At 38.8% G+C, this 27,894-nt stretch overlaps 1 protein-coding gene across 1 annotated transcript; it reads left to right on the top strand.

Moving 5' to 3' along the window:
- Positions 1-197: 197 nt before the first annotated feature.
- LOC309570803 (coiled-coil domain-containing protein 169-like) lies at positions 198-27,894 on the top strand (the record flags this gene model as incomplete). Its single annotated transcript, XM_082277815.1, has 8 exons — positions 198-274; positions 6,273-6,355; positions 6,807-6,917; positions 7,007-7,047; positions 20,476-20,574; positions 20,771-20,824; positions 23,878-23,954; positions 27,792-27,894. The coding sequence occupies 8 exons, from the start codon at positions 198-200 to the stop codon at positions 27,892-27,894; spliced, it is 645 nt and encodes a 214-aa protein (XP_082133941.1).

Here is a 27,894-nt window from a genome sequence, read left to right as displayed (position 1 = left end):
GGCCCCGTCTCCCCTCTCGGCTTTCCCTGGGCAGCGGCAGAGCCGCGGGTGCTGCGGAGAAAAGGGAGCCCGAGCGGGAGGTGGGGTGGCTCCAGCGCGACGCTCCCTGCGGCTCCGCCGGCCTTTCGCAGCCGTCACCCCGGGCAACGCCGGCGACGCGGGGGATGCGAGCGGGGCGGGCGCCGACGGCAGCGGCGATGGGGGAAGGCGGCGGCCGGCGGGCGGCAGAGCCGGAGCGCCTGGCGCTGGAGCTGGGGCGGGAGAGGCAGAAGCAGTGAGTCCGGCCGGGCCCCGCGAAGGCTCCGGGAGCGGTCCCGCAGCTCAGCCCGTGCGGGGCTCCCGCCGCCCCCCTGCGGCAAAATGGCGGCTGCCCCCTCTGCGGGGGCGAGCGGGCTGGGCCCGCGGCCTGCCCGGAGCCCCCTCAGCGCGGCCCGGCTGCGCTGGCAGCGCGGCTGCCTCGGCGGGGCACTGGGAAGGGCTGGTCCAAGGGATGGGAGTGGCACGAGGAGCCCCAAGAAGCAGGATAAATAATGTCAGCCGAAAAGGAAGATAGGGCCGGCTGCCGTGGTTAACCGCGGCAGGCAGCTCCACATTACACAGCCGCTCGTTCCCTTCCCTCCCAGTGGGATGGGCGACAGAAGGAAGGAAGGGTGAAAGTGAGAAAATTCGCGGGTTGAGACAAAGACACTTTAATAATTAAAAAAAGGAACAAAAAAAAAAAAAAAAAAAGAAAGAAACAAACCTAAGAAAAGCAAATAATGCAAAACCCCCCAGGTGCTCACCACCAGTGGACCGATGCCTTTACCGAGGCAAGGCAGTCCCAGCAAGCCCTACCGCCCCAGTTTTAGTTTCTGAATATGACATTACGTGGTATGGGATATCCCTTTGGTCAGTGGGATCATCTGTCCCAGCCATGTCCCCTCCCAGCTCCTTGTGCACCCCCAGCCCTCTTACTCATGGGGTGAGGAGCAGAAAAGGCCTTGACACGGTATAAACAGTGTTCACAGTAACCAAAACATCACTGTGCTAGCAACACAGTTTTCATCACAAAGCCAAAACATAGTCCCACACTAGCTACTATAGGGAGAATGAAATGTGTCCAAGGCAAGCCCAGTACACTGGGATGGAAAACCACACTGGTGGAAAAACAGAGAAGGCCTTTACATGGGTGCATGCCTTGCTGGGGGAAGATGAATAAAATAGACAATTTCTTGTGCTCTTTATGCACACTTCTTTCCACAATGTTGAGTAAAAGTGGAAAGCTGGATTTCACCTTCTCTTCTGTCAGTAAATATCTCAGAGACCTCCAGGGAAGGTATGGTATCTTGCATTGCAGTTTGCAGGGATGAGGACTTGTTCCTGTTAGCTGTCAGTCCCCTTGCTTAAGCCGGAGTCATTTCAGTGCTGTGATAATTGTTGATGCTCATGCCTAGTGGGATTGTTTCTTTCCCCAGTTTGCTTAGGAAGTTACACATTTTTCTCTGTGTTAAACATGATTGCCTTTTGAGTGTTAATAAATGAAAACGGGAAATGTCAGAAGCTCCTGTGCTGCCTTAATTCAGACCCTTAGTACTTACATTTGCATACTTTTTTCAAGCATTCTATTCATACTGATTTTTCACCTGAACAATGTTTGTTCCAGTGTCTGAGCTTCAGACATCTTCAAACTAGTCCTGCAGTTGTGGACTTTATAAAATGTTCATTCATAAATGGAATGGGAAAACCCAATATTAACAGAGTCAAAATGGCACCTTGTGTATTCAAAATGACACAAAAAGGAGCTTGGACATACTTCCACCACCATGTAAGCATATGAACCTTCAGTAAGTCTCCTGACTTCGTAGTGTCTCAGGGTAAATAGATCTGTTATCCTCTGCATGCACCAGTTCTTTTACCTGACACACGATCCTGATATTATTGGTGTTCAGGTAAAAAGTTGAGTTGTGGTGACTTATTTATGGATAAAGGCAAAATATATATTTAATAAAAACCTTTCTTATGATGGCGTGACAGTAAAAGACTTTCAGCTCCAGGTGGGTTCTACAGCTATTTCCTTTGTGTGCAAATAGACAATAATATTATTGTCTATTTCCCAGGAGTTATTTATTCAGCCTAATTGCCAATGACCAGGCTTATTAGACATCCCCATCTAAACCAGTGGCATGTATAGTCAATGAGTACAGAAAGGCTTTTTGAAGGTGTGATTCATCTGACCTACTTTGCCTGGCTGTTCTAGCATGAGATGACTCACACCCTAGGAGGTGCCAGTTTCTCTCCCTTGGGTATAAAGCAAGCTGAGGATGACTGGCTTGCAGATAGAAGTCTGCATTCCTTCACTGCCATCTCACTCTTGCTGTCTTTTTACTGGCATATCTGATTATTGTGCCAATTAGGCAGTTTGCTAACAGCCCACCTACTACTTTCATTTAGCAGTCATGAAGAAGAGATTTTTACTTCATGGAGTAAGTTGAATCATCCATGTCCATAAGGGGTCTAACATACCTACTGATTCTCAATGATTGTAGATGTAGTACCGTGAAATCTTTCAAAATTTTTTCTGACTAGTGAAAGTCAGCTTGAATCTGACTCTTAATTGTTGTGATCAAGATTCAGTACACATTTTGATCGGGAAATGTCATGGTAAGTGCTTCTGGGAGAGAGAGAGAGAAGGCATGTAATACTGCAGTGTACTTCTTATTAGACAAAGAGGTCTTAAAGACATCTATTTATGCATGTCAGCTACTCAGCAATGTTGATGGAATTATATGTTAATTCAGCTCGTGAGATTTCACTTCCTGTGGCTTTCCTTGCCAGGAAAGCTGCAGCATTTTCCCAGCACACTGCTGGCTGTGTCAGGAGTCCATAGCTTTCAATAGTGTGTGTACTCTTCCATGTTGTGCCTCTGCATTGTGCAATATTGTTTCTGCTTTGTTCATAGATTCTGAAGGCACCTGTGCATTTTGTCTTATGCAGGACTCAGTTAAGGTCTGCCGTATTATAGAGCTGATGTCCTAGAACTGATGACTTGCCCTGAGCTTCTCCAGGGTTTTCTCCTGAGTTTCTCTCTCCAGTATAGAAAATTGCTTCAGGCATGCTTTTGCCTGATACGTGTTGCAGATATCCAGACCTGGGTAGCAAAATGTGCAGGAAAATGGTTTTCATCCTAAGTAGCTGCCATTGTCAAGTGAAATAACACCTGTAGACAGCCTTAAAAAGAAATATAGCTTTTTTTAAATCTTTTGTAGTTTCAGTCAGAGCATTCTTATCTGAATTGCATGGGTTTTTTTCCTTTTCTTCACAAGAGCTTTTTTATTATGCTAGGTATGCAAGGATGTTGTTGGGTTCTCATAATGACTTAAATGTAAGGTTTCATGATTTACAGGCTTTCTTCTGTGATGACTGTAAATTGTCCATTGACATGGAGAAGATTCATAGGCCCTGAATAGTCTAATTATGTTTAACACGTGAGGTTGCAGGTAAAAAGGGCAGTGCAATCCCTCTAAGCACAGACCAAGTCTCTGGGCAGGCAGGCAGCTATACATAGCTGCATTAAATTCATGCTAACAGATACATTGCATGACCTTCACTTCCTATCACTATTAGAAGTAACTCCAGAAATGCAAAATACTCTGACACATTAAACCACAGATAGATTTAACAAGCTCCTTGAAGGGATTTATTTCTACATCCTTTCTCTGTCAGGGCAGGGATTGCATTTTACTGAATATTCACTGACTAAAATAGAGTGGTTTCACCCTGGATGCATTTTGGGTGCTACTGGAGTATTAAACGTTTAATAACAATTATATATCTTTTTAACAACTGGTTTCTGTTGCCACATGGAAAAAAGACTTTCTGTCAGTGTAGCAATACAGTGTGACACCTGACCGTTTACTGCTTCTGTACATGTATTCATCAGAACAAAATATAATTGGAATTTGGCTTCCGGTTTTGTTAATTTGTGCAGAAAGCATAATAAAATCTAATGAAAGAAATTTTGCATGTAGTCTTGGAATGGTAACAGAAATTGAAAATTGAAAACACTGGATTTAAAGAACTCATTCTTCCTGTGTTATCCCTCTGTATCTGAGCACTTAGTTAAGATTTCTTTGAAAAGGAAAACAATTTCATTTTGATACGGTGCAGCTCTGGTTACAGCTTTGACTGTTTCTAATTTTCACTGTTACTTCCTTTCAAATATCCCATTTTAGCACTCACTGTCATCATAATTTCCTCTTTTCTAAGCTCTGAGAAGTTGATAAAAATCTGCTTTGCAGAAACCTTATCTATTTGTGTTGAAATGATAGCAGCAATGTAGTAAGATTTTGTCTTTCTTCTTCCAAGCCATCTGCCTCTTTTATTTGGAGTGGGAGAAGACAGGCAGCAGCAATCAGATTTCCTTTGGTCTTCCTACATCTAAGTTTTTGAGTCATGTTTCAAGGCTATCTTTGGCTGAGTTTCACCTTATCCTTTTTGTCTCTAGCAAGTTACCAGTGCTGACATTATTTCTTTGCCAGTGTGCCCCCTGTCCAATTTAATGTTGGTAGAGACAAAAAGAGCAATGGAGCAGGGAGGGCTTGGAAGCCCCAGCTCTCCCTTGCCATTCAAAGAGGTCTGTCCTGCTGTTCCCCAGTGTGCCTCTTTCACTGAAAACCTTACCTTAAATTACTCTTCTTTATATTTCTTTGTGACTTCAGCTCTTCAGCCCTCCTTAGTACAAGCTTACCTATTCAACTCCCTATGATCAGTTGGCTTGCTTCTGCAGCTTGCAGTTAAAATCTGTTGTTTCAAGCTATGAAATATGTCATCAGCTGAATGAGCACAAGGAGTGCAAGAGGTGATGCAATTTCTCAGTAATCAATCTCTGTCATCAGAGCTTTGATTTCTCAGAGGCTGGGTAACTACTTCTTGTAGAGCATTTCTCATGCACTTGTTCAGAAAATGAATATCCGTGTTGACAGTGGAAGCTCTCCTATAAAAAAAACCCAACAACACCACCCCACCCCCCCAAATATTGCAGCCTAATAATTTTCTCTCTTGCATGTTTTAATGAACGAGGTTAAGGTTTCAAAGACATCAATAATTGTATTGGTATTGTAAGGCATTTCCCAAAGGGCCTTCTTTGTCGAGTTTGGGTTCTCAGTTCTTTTGGAATATCTCAATTTGGGCACTGAAAAATGGAGGTACCCAAGAACCACTGACTGTTTTTTTAAAATTTTGGCCTTCCAAACTTAACTTTAAAGGACAAATCCACAAACTGCTTTTGAATGTTGGTGCATTGTGTTTTGCTTGCACCTATCCTGGTGTGGTCTGACTTCCCAGGATCTCACAGCCAGGAGCATTTCTCCATAGACATCTCCTCAAAGAACCACGCTGGTCGCATGAATATGGTCAATAACTTACCAGTAATTTGCTCTTTATGTGATCAAGATCATAGGAATCATTGTAAGACACTAACCTACTGTCTGGCCACTTTGAAGGATGGGAGTCACTCAGCACGTTGACTGATGCATGCAGGTGGGTTGTGCTCTTGTCATAGTCTGCTGCTACCTTCTGCTTCTGGTCATACCTTCCAAGGAAGAAAGAGCCTGGTTTTCATGGTACCTTTTAGTTTTCTGGCTGACCAGTATACAGGATTAATTCTAGGGCAAAAATATATTTTCCTACAATATTAAGTTTAAGGTACTGAAAAAAATGGTGGCTTTGGCTCCTGCATTTTTTTAGCACTCATCTTACTTTAATTACTCACTTTCTTTTCTGATAGTCATAAAACATGGTTTGTTTTGGTTGGTTTTGATATGGGTACAATTTAGTACAAAATTACTATTAATCATTGAGCAGTGAATCAAAATGAAGAATTAATTCAGAATTTCAAATAACACATCTCTCAGGCATATTCTTGTTTTAAAAAACATACTCATTGGGCATCTTCTTTTAGATGAAAAATTAGGGTCAATGTCCCCTCTACATTTTTTTAATTCTGATAATCTACTAGAAAATTATTGTATTTTAGGAAATGTCTATCTTGGGTTTTTATGGAAATAATTTTATTCACAAAGTAAAACTGTTTCATTGTTTTAAAGGCACTGTAGTATCCATGGAGAAAAATAATTTAAGAGTGGACAAGGTAATGTAATTATGTAGGAATGACCAATAGATACTTCTTCTGAAAATATATTTGATCTATTTTTTTCTGATTTCAATAATAGGACTAGTACAAGAGCCATTTATTGGCTATTGTAGCAATTTATTGACTTCTTTTAATACCACAGACAGATGCTTGAAATCTCAATATTTGAACTGAGAAACACTGTAACAGAACTGGAAAAAAGTGTTAACAGTGTTGAAAAGGAAGGTAAGTGAATTACAACAGTCTTTCTAATTGATTAGGAAACGCAGAAAAATAATTCTTTTGGGAAGCACTTACAGGGACTCAAATTTTTATTTAGAAATTTAAGTTTTCACTTTTCAAACATGACTATTATAGCTGTGGTGCTTCTCATGTGAAATTAAGGAATACTACATGTGGCCATGGTAGCTTTTTTTTTGTTAATTATTAATGAAACTATGAATAATATGAATTCACAAGAATTGGCTAATATTCTGACCACAGTAAGTCTAGTGAAAATTTTCCTCATTTATATTTTCAAGCTCTTTTATATCCAAAGATTCTTATTATGAGGATTACTAAGTGGAGACTTTCTGAGTCTCCAGTTAGTTAAAAGGAACAGTTTTATAAAAATGCTTTTGCTGAAAATGACATGAACTAATCTGGGAAATACAATAATTCTGTATTTGTTTTTCAGATAATGAGTGGAAAACCAGATATGAGACACAAGTAGAATTGAACAAACAGCTGGAAAGACAAATTAATATTCTTCGAGATAAGGTGGAGCTTATTCGTAGAAATCCAGCAGGTAGAAATGGATATTCATAACTTTTCAATAGAATTAGTGATTACATGTTGAAATGATATCAACAGGTCACATTTTCTGCTTATTTGTAGATAAACTGTTCATTGTTCGCACCTTTGATAAAATGCCTGCGGTGAGTACTGTGACATTCAGTTGGCTTAGTAACAAATCACAGTCTGATTGGAAAATTTGTGTAGTCTTTGTTTCTCCATGACAAAAAATATCAGCAGCCTGGTCTAGAAGCCAAAACAATCAGTTCTGCTTATGTTTTTATTATTTCATACATGCAATTGCTTACAAGATGATAAAATAAAGAGTAAAAAATCCTTAAGTAGGAAGTATGTAAGACCTGACTGTTGGGAAGAGTTATGTAGTGAAATTTTTAACTGAGTGAAGGTTTTATAATTGAATCTGCAGTAAGGCATGCGAGGTGGAATAGCTGGACTAGATTTATGAATAAATGGGAAAACATTAAACCTCGTGGAATCATTTAGTCTTTGACCACTTTCACAGTAAAAAGAGTCTTCAGTTGTGACCAAATGGAATTCCGGCTGTTTCAGTCTTCTTATCCTGTCACTGGGCACTGCTGAGAAGAGCCTGGCTCCCTCTTCTTTGTGCCTTTCATCACATATTTATACACATTGATAAGAATCCCTGGGCCTTCTCTTCTCCAGGCTGAACAGTTGCAGGTCTCTCAGCCTTTCCTCATCTGTCAGATGCTCCAGTCCCTTAATCATCTTCACAGCCCCATGTTGGACTTGCTCCAGGAAGTCTGTATCATTCTTGTACTGAAGAGTCCAGAACTGGATCCAGCACTGCAGATACATCTCACAAGTGCTAAGGATAAGGGTCGGATTACCTCCCTTGACCTGCTGGCAACATCTTCCTAATGCAGCCCAGGCAGCCACTGGCCACCCTTGCAGCAAGAGTGAATTGCTTTCTTGTGGTCGTGTTGCTCACCAGGACCCCAAAGTCATCGTCTCCCAAGCTGCTTCTCAGCCAGTCAGCCCCAGCATATACTGGTGCCTAGGATTATTTCTCCCCCAATGGCAGGACTCTGCATTTCCACTCCGTGTGATTCCTCTCTGCTTGTTTCTCCAGCTTCTTGAGGTCCCTCTGCATGGCAACACAATCCTCTGTTGTATCAGTCAATACTCCCAGTTTTGTATCAACTGTGATAACCTAGATGAATAGTTGCAGTAACATTTTGCATAATATAGTCACAGAAAAACTCCTCATATTACAGTAAATATTTGCATCACTGAAGGAAGTATCTTTTAATTTTTTAAATTTTATTCCTTAATGCACTCATACTTGGTGTCCTTTATTTCAACACAGCATAAAATATTTTTTCTGCAATTTTGAGGAGAAAATGGCAAGAAAAAACCCCAGCAAATATTATGGCCATTTTGTCTTCTAAGGTAGTAAATGAAGTAAAAATCATTTTAGATTCAGAACTGCTTTTTCCTTAGCTTGTCATCTGCTGAAATATTTGACACCTTTTCTGCTTCTTACCCACTTTTAGAAATAGGGAAGGTAGATAAAGATGTGATAATGCCTTGTAACATAAGCAGGGATAATGAACAGTGTGAAGCAAGGCTGTTATGATTTTTATTCCTGTTTACAGAAGTGTTACCATCTGATTTTTTTTGGTGTTTCAGATTCTGAAGATTAATGGGAGTTCAGTGACCCTAAAGGAAGCTGCATGCTCTATTAGTGGGAAGGATGATTACGTGCTGTAAGCAGCGTGTGAATAATTAACTGCTTTTTCTGGTCTGTTCCACGGCTTTCAGAGAGTCTACATTTTTGCCAGTTTTAGTGTTGTCCTAGAGACCATGGTGTTTTGTAGGTAGGCAAGATTTTTTCTTTAACAGCTAATTAAAAAGAGAACAGAATCTTCCCAATCCCACTTTCCTGTTTCACTTTCATCTGAAAATACAATTGTGATTATGTTCAAAGAAAAGTCTTGACGACAAAACACTGATCTAGAAAATTTAGAGCAGTCTGCTTTGGACAGTGTTCTTCCTGTCAGCCTGTAAAGCGCAGACTGGTGTGCATAGTTACAGTATCACAAGTATTTATTTCCATCCAATTGCTAGAACTCTTCTAACCAATCCTAACCAAGCTTGCCAGGCACTTCAGCAGGCATTACCCGTGAGATAATCTCCTTTCCACCAATCCAGTGTATTTCTGATCCCTACTAAGTACTGCATTTCCTCCTCATCAGTGAGCTGTGGTTCTGAGAGGTTTGATTACTGTTCCCATAAAGGGAAGAATGCCAGCACAACTGAAAGATTCATACTGCCAGAAGGAGTCTAGAAGACAGCTTGAAGAGTTCTAGGCTCACTTAGTGAAGCCTGGGAAAGTCTGGAGCCCATGTGCTATGCCATGCAGTTTCAAGTCCTTCCTTCATTCTTCCAGCTTAGAGTTAATAAATCCTCCTGTTTGCTAGACAGGAAGGAAAGAAAAGTGCTTTAGGGATTTAGCGAAATGTTTCATTTTTTCCGTGTTATGATTTTTGGGAGATAGAAAGAGCAGAAGAATATAGAGGTATTATGTGGGCTTTGCTGGCTTTTGGTTTTGACTTGTTTTTGTTTTTTAACTGAAGCCATCAGAAAAGTCAGTGTTTATTTACAGGTACTCTTGGAGAATGAAGAGCTGCTTTGCTTTTTAAATATATAATTTTAGAAGATAAAACCTTGGTAAAAATACACAGAAAATTTTGTGGTGTTTAAGCATTTAGGTTTGTTAAAATTCTTTTGGGGTTTTTGAGAGTTGTTCAGGGGATTGGGGGAGAATATTTAGCTTCTTCACAGATGAGAATAAAGAGCAGATGTGAGTGGGTAGAAAAACAAAGAGTTTTCAGCCAGTCATCAATATACATTTGTTCAAAGTAAAAATGCCGAGAGTGGGTATATAAAGCATCGCGTGTGTGTCTGTAAAATCAAAAGTACACTATGATATTCAGCTTTCAACTTGCAGTTGCATATGAATAGGAAATATATTCCTATATGAAACTATACTTCCTAAGTGTATTGCATAGGAATAGCAATGGAACAGGCTGCCCAGGGACTTGACTGAGTCACCATCCCTGCAGGTATTTAAAAGACACGTATTGTGGGGCTTGGCAATATGGATTAGTGGTGGATTTGGCACTGCTGGGTTAATGGTTGGACTTGATGATCACAAAAAGGTTGATTCTGTGAAGCTCTGTGGAAAGACTGAAAAGTGGTTCTTTCAGCAAGATGATACAATTTCTAGAATGTGGCAGCAGTAGACAGTAGATTTTGTTTTAAGCAACGTATTTAGAAAATTAAATATTATTTTCAAGTATTTATAACCTGTGTTCCCAAGAAATTTATAATTAGGATTATTAGAAGGTCCTCTAATAATTCTTAATTTACTAAACAATTTCAGCTGTATTTAACAGAGGAGTTATCTCAAAGATACTAAAGAGATTTAGCTCGCTCAGCTAGTCATTTACGGTCCTACTATAGTGAATAGAGGGAGAAAAACATGTCTGTAGAGTAATTCAACCCATTTAGACATAGGTAACATAAAATATTTTCTTGCTATCAAGCACAACAGGGAAAATTAAAAAAAAAGAGATTAGTCATCAGGGACCCTGGCAGTCAGCAAGCTGTAAAAACCTGAATGAAAGAGAAGAATACAAATGCAAATTCTGGAGTGATGAACAAGGAATCACAGAGGATTTTCTGTGATGAAAAATTGCAGTAATTGTTGCAGATGGCTTGCACTATTTTTGCTTTAGAATTGGAATTGTACTGATGAATAATTTCTTTCTATTAAAAAAACCCCTGCACCATTTAAATATACAGTTATCATTCTGAAGTCCTTATACTGATATGAGATAATCCTTTTTTTTCTTTTTTGATTCAGAAAAATGATGTAGATGTCACATAGCAATAAATGCAGAACTGATACCTTGAACACAGAAATTCTTACTGCCAGCGTTTAGAAAATATTTTTTGTGTACTGAGGGCAAATAACAGTGACAAGCACAAGGGAGTTCCAACAGTGAAAACTGTATAGTCAGTAATTTCCTTTATGTTCCAATGAATAATACAAATGTCATACAGTACTTCAGAAATGATTACAGAAGGAATGCATCCTCTCTAAAGTATAACATGATGTGAATTTTACTTGCTTCTTTTAAACATGCTACTTTCATTTGTTTGCATTTTTTCATAAAATGAGTTTTGGTAAAATACGTGTTCTCTGCTTAGCATAATTTCCCATATAAGCAGAAAGAAAACTTCCTTTCTCTATCACCATTTCTGCAAGAACCAATCCCTAGATAGCAGCTTTAGTATGCAAATACTGAAAAGCATACTGCAAAATCAGTTCAGGAGAGCATACTCCTGATAGCATTGCCTTAGCAACGCTCTAGTTAAGATTAGCCCAGGAACCAGGGCTTCTGTGATAAATCACCATTTTTTCACCATGTCCACCACCATAGATGAGAAAGTTTTGACATTAAGGGCCAGATACTTGCTTTGCAAAGCTGCCTTTCTGGGAGGGCAGTGACCACAGAACAAATAGCCTCACACAAGCCCCTCAGGGTTTTTGCTGTCAGTATTAAACTATAAGCAGAGTGTGTGGCAGTGTCACAGTGGAGACATATGTGACTGCAATATGACAGGAAGGGAATCTTGGGTTTGTGAAAACATGCGATGAAGACCGCCTGTAGGGAACATCAGCACTTGTAATGGCATAGGAAATGTTGACAATTCTCCTAGCAAGTGACTGTTAAATGAACCTTTTTGCTCTTCTTGGATTAAGTCATCAGTGGCTGTATGGAAAGTAGAAATCTGATATCCTAGCTTTTCATGAAACTTGGAAGCATTTTGGATAAGTTCTGTCTCTGGTCTGACTGCCCTAAACTGTTATCCTGCCTCCTCACAGACTTCCCCTTCCTACTCCTTTCATTTGACTTTGAGTAAATACTTTGAATGCCTCCAAGATACCTTTTTGATTTGGAATTTTTTCTTTTCCTTGTCAAGTTGGCATTAGTTGTTCCTCCTGGTGGCCTTGCTTAAACCAGGAGACTGTTGTACTCAAATCACTTTGTGGTGTGCCCAGAGGCAGAATACACTTTGTGTTTCAAAGAAAACAATCAGAGAAAAATCTTGGAGTCAAGTGATATTCCTATTTGTCTGTTCTCAATAATTCCTTAGCAATTGATGGGGATTCTGGGATATCTTCCAGAGAAAATGTGTAAGGAATCCAGCCTTTTCCGGGCCTACCAGGAGAGATGCTAAGTGAAACATTTCAGAGTCAGCAACGCCTTGTTCTGTCAATATGAACCACAGCGCTGGAGGTCTCCGTTTTAACTTCCCCTGCCCAGGTCAGCGGATAACCCCTGCGAGCAATGTGTGAGACCACTGAAATAAGGATGTAGGAAGCGAGCATCCCACCCTTATTTCGGTGCTCTAAAGCAGCTCCGCTCTGGGTCTGGTTTGGAATCTAAGGATGATGGTGGCCACAAGGGGGCACTTGGCATTTAGGCAAGTACAGGGAACCTTTCCTCGCCTGCCCTGACGCTTTTACAGGATCGAGTGCTTGTTGCATGAAGAAATACGCTATGCTAAATAATTCTCAGGTAGAATTTTTTCTGTAATATATGACTCGTGAATTTATTGATATCCATCTAAAATCAGTTTCCATTTTAGTAAAACTAAAGATGTATTATTAGTTTTTGCTCCTAATGAGTTTAAAATTATGTTAAAAGACTCAGTTAAATCAGCTGGTGAATGTCAGCTCCATGTTGGAAGGAAGGGAGCTTATTTTCTTGACAAAACTTCATTTAAATAAAAATGTCGAGTAGAATGAGTTGCAAAAGTCTTCTTGTGTTGCTTTTTTTATTCAACACAACTGACAGATACACTGCTTCTGTTCTAACTCATGGAGAAAAATTAAAGAGGAAGCAAATTGACATAAGGATCAATAGTCTGCACGAGCAGAGCTCTGATGAAAACAAGTTTGAGCTGCTTGATGATGTCGTGGATTTGTTATCTTGTCTGTTGTGAAATGATTGTTAGAAATTGTCACCTCTGTTGCCACTGAGAGCAGGGCAAGAAATCCAGAATGAGAGCAACTTCTATGTGTGGCCTTAAAATTCACTTGCAGTTGCTTTCCATATAATTTCATTTTCTTGCAATAATGTTAAGCCAAATGTGTAACTTCAGTCAAGTGAAAAGGAAATGGTGTGAAAACAAGAACTGGAGAGTTGGTGCTCCCTTTGTGAAACTCTGGGCTTCGTCATTGCTGGACACAAGATTAATATGTCTTTGAGAGTGAATCATGCCTAAGCACTGCAAAATTCTGTTATATAAAGGAAGTATTCATTTAAAATCTCAGTGTGTCTTTTAGCTTTTTACCAGCTTGCTCAGAGTGGTTTGACATGGATGATGTATTGAAAACTAAGGATCTTAAATTCAGGTTAAATGCCTTAGTCAGCTTATGTCTCCTTTTCAGGCATATGATGTCCAGCTATTCAAGGCTTAGTAGAAGAACCTGTAATGAATCTATCTTAAAAAAAAAAATTCAGGGTTTAGTTAAACTACTTCTAAAAAGCTTTTCCAGAACTTATACTGGTTCATCCTGGAGTTTTGTTTACAATTGCTCATTCTGGAGGAAAGGTGCATAGCTGGGAAGCTCCTTCTGGTTCTCTTGAGCTCTCACTGGTCCTTCCTTTGTTTTCAGGCTTTTTTTGTGAGGTAAGCACTCTGCTACAAGTCGGTGTAACTGTATGCTCTAAGTTGTGTTTTCTGTGAACTTTGTGTTGTTTTACAATATTAAGCACTTAGCTGATTATACAACCATGATCATAGACTATTGAATCTGTTTCAGTGAGGTTTCTTTCTGAATGTTTCCCACAGAATTCAGGAAAGTCAAATCCAGCTCTTAATGATTTAGCTGAGTTTATATGCTGTTGTTTCTCACTTCTGGATTTGTATTGATGTACAACAGCTAAAAACTTCAGATATACAAGGACTCTGCTAGTTGTCCAATTACTGCCCTGAAAGTAGGAGTGGGAGATAACTTACAAGCAGTCCTGGCTAAAGTAGACCTCTAGAACCTCTCTGAAGTATTTGTCCTTTAAAGTGTCTTAGTGTCTTGTTTTGACATTGCATTCTATAGTGTCTGGGGAGTTGGAGAGGTCTTCTAGTTGAGCAAGAACATCTGTGTCATGAGATTTCCACGAGAACTTCAGTACTGCCATACTGAGCTCTGTGTCATCAATTAGGATGCAGGAATAGAAGTTCTTAGGCTGACTTAGCTGAGTAAGTTTCCTAGGTATTAGCTGTGAGAAAGGCAGCTAGATTGGCATTCAAACAGATTGTATTTTAGAGATGGAAAACCAATGGGAAGTTGGTAAGAAAAACCCAAGAAGTGTGCCTGAAATCCTGCCTCCTTTCCAGAAACAGATATGACTTTTCGGCCTTTCTTACTTTTTCCATGTCCTCCCTGCAAATATTTGCATTTCTGACTCATTGACAGCCTGGCTTCAAAAATTATCTCAGCACTGGTTAAATATGATGGTGGCAAGGACATTCTCAGGCTATGAGATATGAGATGAGGAAGCAGAAGACTACAATTTAGCTCAACTAGTTTATTTCTGAGTTAAATTTTAGGCTGTTAGAAGAGGCTTTCTTCCTCAGGTAATATGCATAGAGCATCCTTGCCAGGTTATGCCCTGTTAGAGGGATGACCACCAGGAAGCTTTGTGTTGAGAGTCTGTGAAGACTTTCAGCAGCAAACCAAGCAGCTCGATTCAGCTTGTGCTTGTGAGCAACCACAGCAGCAACAGCTCATATATCTCCCTGTTATTTGACAAAAGCAGATGTGAAGAGTGTAAGACACTGCAGAGACTGCTTTATTAGCACTAGGATGTTAAATTCTGCCTGAAGTGCAATTTCAGCTCCAGTCCTGCTTTGATTTTGGGCTTCACTTCCCAATCTGTAAATTTTGAGTATTTCACAGCTTTTTTATTTCACAAGAGATTTGTAAGCATGGGTTTATTACAATTAATGAGGTAGGGATGGTAACTGTATACTATTAGTCACATTTTCAACCTATTTCCGTCTGCTTGCTCATCAAAAGCAGTGTAGTGTACCGTTTGTTTGCTTGCATTTGGATAGCATCCTTGCTCCAAAGCTGAATGAATGCCCAGGCATCTGCAGTGGACCAGCTGCATTGGCAGCAAAAAATAGACTGTGCTTCCAAAAGGACTAATGAAAAAAAAATCTAAAAGTAGTTTACTTTTTAAGTGAAAGAACTCAAAGAAATTAGATGAGTACCATCACTGAGGAGATAGCAAATTGCTCTGTTGTAAGTAACAGCTGCAACACCAAGTCTTGCTGTCTTATAAAACACTGATGGACAGTCTAGTAAGGAAATAAATAGTGTGCTGTGGATTTACATAGAAGAAATCTGGAGAGCAGCATGAACTTTGGTATTTACTATATTTGAGCTTGCTGTGGTGATACAAAATATGTAGTAGGTGGTACAAAAGATGCTGTACAAAAAATGCAGTCACATGGTTATAATCTTTAATGTGCAGTGAGGTCAAAGAAATTTAGTTTCCTAGTTTGACAATGCTGAGGTCTTCTCTGTCTTGTTTAATTCTGTAGACACTGATGTCGAAATGAAATAACACATGACCCTAGTGGAATTAAGCCAAATCTTCTCTTTAATCTGCAGCTTACTTTTTCTCCTTGAATTGGCCAACATTGCCTGAATTGACTATAGGAGCCTTCTGTATTTGGGCAAAGATTTCATCTGCATCCAAGGTACTTCTTCTTTAATTAGGAAAAAAGCCCCTGCAACAACCCTTCAGTTCTTTTAATGTCTCCAGTGTGGCTGTTGTAACAGATTAAAATTAATAACCATTCAAGCAGGGTCAAAATATTCTTCAAATATACAGCTCTTCTGTATCTCTTTTTTTTTCCTTTTGAACAGTGAAAGGGGTTATTTTGTCTTGCAACATGTTTTAAAAGTACTGTGCCTTTTGCTATGCTCCTGCAAAATCTTGATTTTAACAGAAATCATTCCTAGGGGAATCTTCATGAAGCCCAGAATTTTTTAAATGAAAAATAAAATTTGGAGCCAAATAAGTAACATGTTATGCAGAAAATTATACAAAAGAATAAAAGTTGCAATAACTGGCAGATGCTAGAAAAGACTAGAGACTTAAAACAGGCAGATGTAATTTTTTTACCAGCAGCAAGCATTCATAAATTCTCTGAGAAATAAATATGTAGATACTGGCCTTCTGGATGTGAGATTAGCATGATAAATAGGGAAAACTTTTAAAATTCCCAGGGAAAAAGAAGAGGAAAATATTTTGAGAATTGTTATCTTCTTTAAGTGTTTACCATGAAAATCTGGTAAACAAAGGCTTAGCAAAGCATTATGGTCATGAGAAGAAATAACTGATTATTAAGGGAATGGTCAAGTAATCAGTATAGAAAGGAAAGGGTTCATCTGTTCTGACTAAGGAGGCGCTTGTGTTAGAAATAAAAATAAACAAAAATTCTGAAACAGTTTCTTATTTTACACAGGGGACCTAAGCAAACAAATGGAAGAACCCGACTAACCAGGAATGTAGTAGCATTGATAGCAAAACCATGAAGGGATAACAAGTATTAAAGGAACACACTTGCCAGGAAAGAACAAAACAGAGATAGATGTGGTATGTAGCAGATGGAGAGACTTTGACAATAATGTTGTTGATTCTTTCTTCATCAGATGTTTGGATGAATTCATCTTGAGGATAGATTGGAAAACAAAGTTTAGTCAGAATAATATAGGGAAATAATATTGAAATGTACATTGAAACAATATGACTGTCTTAAATATTAGGACACAAATATTTACTTTTCTATATATAGCTGTCTACCTGTTGACTAGGTCTTTTAATTCCTACTATAGGCAGTTACAGGTCCTATTAATACAGTCAGCTAAGTAAAGAGATTTGTATCTAGATTTGTTTTGTTGGCATCTTCAGTGGAAAAATTGTGAAAACAGAGTTGTGAAGATGTCTCAGTGCACAGTAGCCCAGTACTTCTCTGGAAGGGCACGTGTCTTGCCTAACCCATGTGTCGTATCTGCCACACATGAGTGTCTTGGACTCACTAGAACATCTCAGATGGAACTGAGTTGAGCTCTTAGTTGCTTGGCTGAGTGAATCACAGCACATCATTGATAGTCTTCACTGTGACTTTTAGTAGGAGTTCAGTTCACATTTGGACACTCAAATATAGATACCCTCACCTCCGACTGAATCCCATCCAGTCAAATATAGATATAAATATAGTATTTGGATGGATGAATTTGGATATAATATTATTAGATTGCTGCCAGAAATTGTGTGATATGCTATACTTGTAAGTAAAGACTAAAAACCAAGTGCTAATAATGATGAGGCACAAAATTCAGTGGATAATTAACACATTTTATCAGCAAATACTAGATAAAAGGGAGACAATGATATTTTATGTTTTTAAAATCTACAAGAACATTGCAGAAAAGACAGTCAAAAAACCTGTCAGATCAAGTGATTATGAATTCATTCACTCTAAATTAAACATGTATATATTGACTAAGTTTTAAGTAAAGGCAGAAACAATAAAATGCAGGACAAAGGAAAAAATAGCTAATGTCAGCAAGTGCTTGGAAGAAGAAATGATGATAACCAAATCCTAAGGAAACTCAAAGAGCTGGATATGCTTAAAATGAGGGAAGTGGGTAATCCATATCTGAAAGGACTGGCTTGTCACATCACTGATCTGATAGCAAATGGTTCTAATAAGCATGTGCACATTGTGTACACTGGAGAAAAGCACCCTTTTTTCAGTTTTAAGATAAAGAGAGGAATAGTTGTTGCAAAATGAAATTGAAACATGGATATGTTAGAAGGGTAGGCAAACCTGTTGACATTCTGTGCTAAAACAATAGATTTGTTGTCATAGGAGAGAGAGTAATCTTGTTCACTCTGACCTCTGATAAAGATATCATGTCACATGGGAAGTGACTGATTAATTTGGAGAAAATGAAAATGAGTAGATTTGTTAAAGGAGTAACGAGCTGTCAAATGGAACATGATAGTGGTGATTAGTGAAGGATCTGCTGGGAGTGTACACGCAGAACTCTTCCAGGACCAGGTTTAGGATGAATCTTAATATTTAATGCATGACCTTGATACACAAAGTAGAATTAGATTGTGATATCTCTCTCCTGGAACCAATTATATAATATAATTGGTATCTGGATGTGGTTTAGAAAAAGAAAGACAGTGGAGACTAGATTATTAAAAATGTGAGTAAAATTTAATAGTGTAGACCAAAGGATTTAGAAAATAGTAAAGAAATTATGTTATGAATTGAGAACTGATACAACTGCAGAGGAGCATCTGGATATTCTAGCTGATGCCTTGTTGACTGTGAGCCATCATTGTGCAGCTGTGCAAAAGGAAAATGCAGTCCTAAAATTTATATAGGTAAAGAAGTATCACTGATATTGTTCAAGGCAGTGAGATGGCTTTTGGAGTACTGCATACTATAGGCCAGTTCTGTTCTCCAGACATAAGAAGGTTGATCTCCAGCCTGACGTACAAAAGTGTTACTAGGATGATTAGATGAAAGGACAGCCTGCTGTGTGAAAGATAATTTTTGCAAGTTCAGCTTAATCATCCTAGTAAAATGGATGTGGAAAAAGATGCTCATGTCTTCAATCTATACATGCTGGGGGAAAACACCAGGGAGGAAGAAGAACAGTTATCTTAAAACACATTTTAGTACAAGAACAAACAGGTATAAACTGACCTTGAATGATCATAGAATCATAAAATGGTTTGGGTTGGAAGGGACCTTAAAGATCATTATTCCAACTCCCCTGCCATGGGCAGGGACACCTTATACTAGATTGGCTTGCTCAGAGTTCCGCCCGACTTTGAAGACTTGCAGGGATGGAGCATAGACAACTTCTCTGGGCAACCTGTGACTCACCATCCTCACAGTAAAAAATTTCTTCCTAATATCTAATCTAAACCTGTACTCTTTCAGTTTAAAGCTATTAGTCCTTGTCCTGTTACCACATACCTTTGTAAAAAGTCCCTCTCCAGCTCTCTTGCAGGCCCTCTTCAGGTACTGGAAGGTGCTATAAGGTCTTCCCAAAGCCTTCTCTTGCCCAGGCGGAACAATCCCAACTGTCTCAGCCTGTCTTCAGAAGAGAGGTGCTCCAGCCCTGTGATTTTTATGGTCCTTCTCTGCTTCTTCTCTGCTGCAACAGGTCGACATCCTCATCTTGGAAGCCCCAGAGCTGGATGCAGTACTCCAGGTGGGGTCTCAAGAGAGCAGAGCAGAGGAGGGCAGTCACCTCTCTCAATCTGTTGGCCACACTTCTTATGATGCAACCCAGGACACAGTTGGCTTTCTGGACTGAAAGCCATATTCCCAGATCATGCCAAGATTTTTGTCTACCAATACCCCCAAGTCCTCCTTCTCAAGACCACTCAATCTCTGAAAAGTATACAGATTCTTCCTAGACTTCCTATGATCACTGACGTACCTATAGAAGCTTTTCTTGTTGCCCTTGACATCCCTGGCCATGTTTAATTCTGTCAGGGCTGTGGCTTTCCTAAGCTGAGCAAACAATTGCTGTATTCCTCCCAGGCTACCAGTCGATGTTTCTACCCTCTCTAGGCTTCCTTTTTGTGTTTGAATTTGTTCAGGAGCTCTTTGTCCATCCAAGCAGGCCTCCTGGCATGTTTGCCCAAATTCCTCTTTGTTGTAATGCAGTGTTCCTGGGCTTGGAGGAGGAAACTCTACATTAGAGCCTTCCATAAGAATGTCTCCACTGGATGAAATGGATCAAATTATGAATGGGATTATGAAACGCGATTTCCTATGTTAGACGTAGAGGAGGACTTGCTTGGATTTTACTTCCTTACGCAGAAAACAAAGATTTGGCCAGTGCCAGTAACCAAAAATGGACTCTACTGCTGTTACTCGTTCCAGCTGTAGACAAGGTAGATGGCTGCACACCTAAAACACACCCAAGTCTCCCCATAAAGTACTGCTTTCTAGCCAAGTTGGTATGAGCTACCTTTGATGTCCCATGTGCCACTTCAACCAGCCCAGCAGCTCTCTCAGCAAGTGGTTTGAAAATGGATGTGAAATCTTCTTCCTACTAAAAAGGAGCCATCAGAGGGAATTTTGGTCAGAACCAAGGAGCAATTCTGACTGGTCACCGCAAGGTGATTTTGCTAAGCTGACAGGGAGCAGCAGTGTGGAAAACTGTACCTGCATCATTTTAACACAGTGGAAATGTGTAGTGCATAGCTGATAATTGTAGCATACGGTTAATTGCTTTTGTCTCTGCAGTGTGCCAGCCAGAACCATGCAAACAAAAAATGCACAGGAACCAAGAGAATGACAAATATCATAATGCTTGAAGAATAAGCACTATGGTGATGACATCTTTCTACAGAATGGAAAATAGTTGTAAAACATTGTTTTATGTACCATAATCACAGGGTTCGTTAAAGGAGGTTCTTAAACATCTAGAAGAAGAGAAGAGAAGTCTCCAGAATCAGCTAAAGGACTATGAACTTAGACTAGAGCAAGAAGCAAAGGTTTGTAGTCATTCTATCCCTCTAGACAATACGAGCTCTTATGTTGTGTGATAGACAGTGTGTGTGGGACACACAATAGAATAGTTCCAGAAAATGTGTTACTGGAAAAAGGCTCTGCTGTATATTTGAATCTTCTGTATGATTCCACTTTTAAAATTTATGCTTAGTGATAGCCTATATCTCGTTCTAACTGTAGGCTTACCACAAAGCTAATGATGAGCGGCGCATGTACCTCTCAGAGATCTTACAGGTAAGAAAAATGTGTGACTCAGTAACTTTTAATTCTTTCTTAATATAACAACAGCATCTGTTAACGCCATTAGATCAGGGTGTTTTATCACTTCATTTGTATATCAAATATGTTACAAAAGCTGCTTTTTAAAAAATGTAAGAGCCATAAATTAAAAGGTTGCTACAGCTTATTTATTTTAAATACTTTTTTTGCTTTTGTATTGATTGGAGTTTCAGTGTTCCCTAGCACAGTCGAAGTGCCCTTAACTGGGAAAGCTGAAACAATTTTTGGATGCTTGGCCATCCATTAGTCACAAGACTGCTATGCAGTTGAATAGAACAGAAGCAAATTATTAGCAGTAGTGACACCCACCTTAAGTAGTAATTCCTCCTTTTCATATTTCTCCTTTTTTCTTTTAAAGACAAACTATCCAACCAGTTCAGAATGAAATACAATGCCTATTTCTATTAACTTTGTAAAATAGGGATAAGACACCTTGTTTTGGTGAAGTCACAGGTTAAATTTTATTGCTACGAATTATGTAATACATAAAATTTTATACTACAAACTGGAGGAACCTGTAAAGGAATCTGTAAAGACTTATAGTACTTATTATTCTGGAAAAGCTCTAAATTCCTAAATAATGTAGAAGTAATAGCTTAGTGGGAAATTCAAGAATGGCTGTCACTGATTCCCTTTCATAGCTAACTGGGGTAAAAGCCTGTAATTAGCAGTGTTTCCATGTGTTTGCGCAGTGGGTAACTGATTCTCTTGCATGGTTCACTGCTACTTTGGGAAATCTGAAAGAATTGCTTAAATGAACTTTCCAGCATGAGACCAAGAAAAGCCTGGGAAATTCTCATGATAACTGTTAATACCTTGACATTAACGGTGAAACTGAGAACTTCTGGAGGAAGAAGTAGGAAACAAAAGCAGATTTTATTACTGAACATGCTAGCAAGAGGAGAGCCTATGTTCAGCTCCCTATAAAAACACTTAAATATGCATAAAACACTATTTGAAGTGAGGTATATGCACTGGCATGTTGCACAGTGGGGCACTGGGGTCTAGGATTTTGCCATCAACACTCAAGGTAGTTAGTGCATCATATTTTCAGCAATTAATTATTTACTCACACGATTTCAGTATCATATAAGAGCAAAATAGTCATCTTAAGATTAATATTCCTACCTTTAGTTCTCTAAATGTCAAATAGCCATTCTAAAATAATTGTAGAGGAATCCTCTGCAATCTATGGAGAAAGAATCATGTCTAAGGTGCAAAGTATCACACCTGTTTAGGTCAATATGAAATTAATTTCCCCAGGGACTTTTCTGTCCCTCCTCCTGAGCTCTAAGCAAAGCCTAAGTGAGTAGTTTAGATTAAACACCTACCATGTACATTACTGATCTGAGCGGTGACCACTGATAGGACATGAGGAAAGGGAATGAAGCTGCATGAGGGAAAGTTCAGAGTGAACATTAGGAAAAGAGTCTTCATTGAAAGGGTGGTCAGTCAGTGGATCATGATCCCCAGGGAACTGGTCATAGCACCAAGCTTGTCAGACTTCAAGGAGCAACTGGATTACACTTTTTAGTTTTAGGTAGTCCTGCAAGGAACAGGAAGTTGGACTTGGTGTTCCTTATGGGTCCCTTCCAACTTGAGATATTCTATGATTCACTGTTGGTTTCAAAAGAATCAGTGGTTTATCTGTTCCCTTCAAGTCTTTTTCTGCTATTGCTTTGATTTGGCTTTTATATTATTTGAAAATCTGCATTTATATGCCCTCTCTTTTAACAGTTCATTTTAACAATAGATGCAGATTTAAACATAGTCAGTCCAGACTCTTTCAACTGTGTTAAAATATCAGTATTCTAGAGTCTGCACACTGATACTGGATGCTGTTGAGTTAGAAGGGTTTACCTATAGGCTAATATTTTCCATACCTTGCACAGTAAATATACCACTGGGTATTGCTATCCTGTGACAACAATGTATTCTAGCGACACTCTCGTATTTACAGAGACTGGATATAGTGTTCTTTTAAGCCTTTGTTTTCCCTCATTATGTTTGTATTTTTTTATAGCTTACAGTAGAAAAAAAATAAAAAAAATTAAAATATCATAGAATGGAAGTTTTTTACTGGTAGATATTTAAAAATCCCAGGCGTTTTAGGCTTTTCCTGCTCTGTTTTGGATCCCTTCTGAAGCCTGCGGCAGAAGCAAAAGAGAAAGATGCTTCGGAGCAGCCATTTCTTTAATTTACCTTTTTATTACTGAGTGTTTTTCTGCTTTTTTTTTTTGTATTTACAGAATATATTTATCTTCTGAGTGCTTTTGATGTTTAGCTTGTCTGGTCCATAAGGGTATAGTCAGTTTTAAATGATAGTTTTAAAATAAATTAAAAATTTCACAGTCTTGAGAACTTGTGCTAGAGGCACCAATGGTTTACAGTGTATTCTTATTTGCTTTTCTTGTTTTGTTTTCAATCTGACAAATCATTGTTTTGGGATTTGGACTTCACAAATCTTAAAGGAACTCTCTGGTGGTATTCAGAAATCAGTTTGAGGCAAGCAAAGAAGAACAGTAGCTGTTCTTTAAAAATGCCATTCTTTCGGGCCAGATTTTTGCCACAAACTGTTGCCTGCATAGTGGAATCTGGCTTTTGACTGGGATTTCTTTGCAGAAAAGGCCCAGGGTTATAGATTGCTACATCTGGAAATCTGTTTGTGCAGCAATGGCTGATTTTAGTTGGGATAGGCCTGGAGTAAACTGTACCAGCAAAAGCTACTATGGATAGTAATCATAGATACCAGCACTCTTATATTCATATAAATTACAAAAACAGTGAAGGCAAGCTTGGCATTGCTCTTGCCTCATGTGTCACAGAATCTCATCTGCTCAGATATGATAAGATGATAAATTATACTAGCCATCATCTTTAATACTGGAATTCCTCGAGTACAAAAATTTCTTGCCTTCAAGAAAGTAAATCTGTGAAAATCCTTTTCACTTCTGTAACTGTGATTGTGGTTAGGATTTAACTTGTTTTGTGAAAATTGGCTATTGCAGATCTCAGCTAAACTTAAAATTGTTGAAAGGCAAAAACCAGATACTCTGACTGGCAAGGGAGAAAAACAGATACTGAGGTAAATTTCCTTTACATTCCCTGTTTTCTGGTTTATTATTTTTTGCTAAGTACTATGTTTTGAACATTGCAAGTTTCTGTTAATGATAAATATCACAGAACATAATCCCACTGACAAAGTATTGCTCAATGTAATTTTTTGGTATTACTTTTCAATCAGTTTTATTTAATGCTTACATCATTGTTTAACAGATTTCTGTTTAGTTATATGGGTTAGAAATATAAATTTGAAAACAGTTGACCTGCTTTGAGATATATAGAAATAAAATTAATTTCTGTTTGTAATGCTTGTGGATAAGCTTGAAGTTGGAGGAGATTTATTTTTTAGCTGAACTGAATATGTTAAGAATATAAAGTGTGAAGGATATAGGGAGTAATATGAAAAGTTTGTTGGACCCACTAACCTGCCTCCAGTGAACATAAACAGATGCCTGCAAAAGTGTGAAAGCAAGCAGATATAGTACTTGATTTTGGAAGTCTCTCAAATGCTTTACATTTAGAGACTTCCTAAGCTAGTGTGGTTTCTATGTGTTTAGTGTCTCACAGTAAATACTCTTCTAAAAACCCAGTTACCTATATTATTAAAATGAGCATACACAGTATATATTGGGATCATCTAAAAATGTAATGAGTAAACTATAAACATGAAATTGTGTAGACATATTTGCTTACCAGCCTTTTCCTTTCATTCTGTGTAAGCACAGAATCACAGGATTTCATAAACTGGAGCTGTGAATCTTCATGTTCCAGGAGAGAATATTAGCAGAATATGAATTAATGCAGTACAATATGAATTCATTTCTATGACTGAAGTTTCTCAATACATAAAAAGCGCTGTGTGGGTTTGAAGTGCCCCATATGCCACTGTATCACTGCTGGCCCCAGTGATATTTAACATGGTTGATATGAAGGTCAGAAAGCTAGAACCAGGAGGATTCACTGCCTCTGCAGTGCGATTAAATATCATCAGCCAGATACTGAGGTCTGCTGAGGGTTAGCACTGATCTGTGATAATGGTGGGGGTTTTTTACAGTCTATTTTAGTACACCATTACTTACCCTGAAATTATATGACATTGTGTTTCTGGTAATTTTCTTTACATCAAACAAACAAAAAAAAAAGTGTGAAAGAAAATAAAGTGTCCTATAACTGCTGGTCTCAGAAGATGTGTAGTATAACAAAACATCCCCTTTCAATCCATTTTCCCTAAGAGGATTTTTTTTAAACTTTTCAATATACTTTAAACACATGAAGACAATTGTTCATCCTTTAAATTGTCCTTAGTACAAAAGAACCTAGTTTTCAAAGGATTGACTTTTATAACCAGTGACTTAGAACTTTCAGGACAAACTTAGATCTTTGCTGGCAACATGGATGTAAGAATGGGGATTTAGCATAGTTTGTATTTCAAGAAAATACTAGAATATAGGTATGCACCCCTTGAACTTCACAAGGTAACTACAGCCATTGTTATACTATTCCTTTTTAGTTATGCTTTGATTTATAGCCTGGGGGTTGTTTGTTCAAGCTGATATAAATGAGAAATAATTTCATTAAAATAAGAGAAGACATGCATGTTCTTGAGAATAATTTGAGAATTTTCTGTCTTGAGTTCTTACCTCACCTCTGTTGCCCTTTTACAAAATACCTGCACTGGAATTCAAATCATACTAAGAAACTGCTTAATGCTTGTTTTAACTATAGGAACAGGTGTGGAAAGCCCAATCTGTGTATTAAAGCAACACTGAAAAAATTTTTGGGTAGTAATTGTGAATTGTTGATGCATTCAGTTTCCTCACTGCCCCAACACAAAAGCAAGTTCAGTAGAGGTCCTTTTTGTGGTTATTCACAGAACAAGCAGATAGGCTAGCTGACAGTTGGGAAGAACATGGATGTCTTGATGGCTCATATCTCTGATGCAATCTGAGCAGCCAATTTATTGTTGTTCTGACCCTTACTGTTACACTGAGACTTAAGGTGGGGCTTATTAGCTCAGTTTCAACACTGCACTGCTGCAATTACCCGGTTTCTAAGTCCATAAGTCCAGCTGGTTTTGAATGGAAGAGGTTTTGCTGCCTGCAGAATTCCACACAGGCATTTGCTGTCTGCTTTGTCCAGCTGTACAGTGATCTACAGTTTAATCAATTGATTTTGAGTAGTCAACTGATTTGAATTTGTATAATTGATTTCTGAGCACACTGAGGCCTTGGATTGTGATCTTCCAAGTCTGAATATGGGCACAGTTCTCCCTTCAAGATGAAGACTGCTTGTGAGAGCTGGAACAAAGGATGTGTCAATCTCAAGAAGACTAGTGAGCCCTACTGTGCCTGTTTGTACAAATTTGGAGGAAAAATATATCCTCTGAGAGAAGGCAGGTTACAACCATCCCTCCCCCACCAGGTTCAGGAAAAAAAAAGAAATTTTTCCTTGAAGGAAAGTGAAATAGATAAAAACTATTTATTTAACAAACACACAGAAAAAGGATAATAATGCTAAATAATGAAACCTCTTGCTGTGGAGAGAAACCTGGGAAAATTTTAGAGTCCTTCCGTAGGTAGCCTCTCTCCTCCTCCTCAGAGCTGGGACAGGGTGGGCCCTCCTCCAGGGCCTCCATCTCAGTGGAAAAAGTCCCGATGTGTTCTGATGTTGAAGCAGTCCAAAAAAAGAAGGAAAAAAGCAAAGTCCCAGGAAAACAAAAGTTCAACTCTCCATCTCCCTCTGGCCAAAAAGAAAGCTGAAAGCTGGCTGGAAAGCAAGCAGTGTTTTCCCGCTCCTCTCTCTTGCCGCAGCAGAACGCAGAGAGGTTTTATCTGTGTCCTTGAAACAAACTGTAAACAGCTTTGAAAGTTTTGCTGGGTTTTTTTTTTTCCTCTCCCCCCTCCCAGGCTCAGTTTAAAGGCATAGAAAGGCACAAAATTAATTTCTGGGCATAAAGCTCGATAGGGGATACACATCATAAAGTCACCCCAAGACACCTAAGTTTGACTTTGTTGGCTCTTTGCCCATAAATTTGAAACTTGCACAGATACCATCATCATAGCTTCTATCACTTACCTGGATATCATGACAAATATAATGGTGTGATGTTGGGATATATTTTCCTTCAAAATGCCATTGCTTGAGAAAGACACTGAAGCTCTGTATATTGTTATTAGAGTCTGTAAAGTGCTATCTGTCCTCTGCAGTAATGAACAGGAAGAGAAACAAAGGGACATTGCATAGGAGCAGAGATGCAGGCTTCTTGGTCTGGAGAATGACCTTTCCAGGTTGAAGAAGCACCATTCTTTCCCCAGAGATTTTTTTACATTCCCTCTGATTTCTTAGAAGATCAAGACGAAGCTCTAGCTGGTTTCATGTATATGGTGTATATATCCATAATGAGTACCACTTCAAAAGTCTGCTGGCAGCATCTCCTGCAGGCATTTCTGGAGATGATGGACTCAAGAGCCTGGCTCTCCAGAGTGGAATACCTGCAGAGAACTGTAACTACATCTACATGAAGTGTTTTTCCATTTTCTGATGGGGATTCTTTAACTGATGAAAACGTCTCTGTAGCCAGTTATCATTCTCCTAGCACCAATATTTAGTATTCTGTTCATGTACTTCAAATGACATCACTTAGGTTACAAGAATCATGAGATGAAGGTTGAGTTTGCAGAATAATTAGATGCTCTGCTAACCTGCGAACCTAGAAATATACTTGTTTTTTTCCTTTCTCAGGTTTCTTAATTCACAATAGTAATCAGCTATACAAATATAGAAAGCATGCTCATTTTTAGCAGTTAAAACTTGCAGGGAATGTGACATTTGCTGACTAACTTCACCCATTTTATTTCAGAGGAAGACACAGTGTTCCAGGAAACCCAAAGATGGTTAATCCTCAAAACCGATCAATTAAAAAGACTGTAGGAGTGAACCAGCTTCCACAACTAAAGCGCTGA

This window comes from Coloeus monedula (assembly GCF_965178545.1).
Source record: "Coloeus monedula genome assembly, chromosome: 3".
Lineage (NCBI taxonomy): Eukaryota > Metazoa > Chordata > Aves > Passeriformes > Corvidae > Coloeus > Coloeus monedula.
The sequence above is the reverse complement of the archived record's forward strand: the minus strand, read 5'-3'. Positions and strand labels throughout refer to the sequence as shown.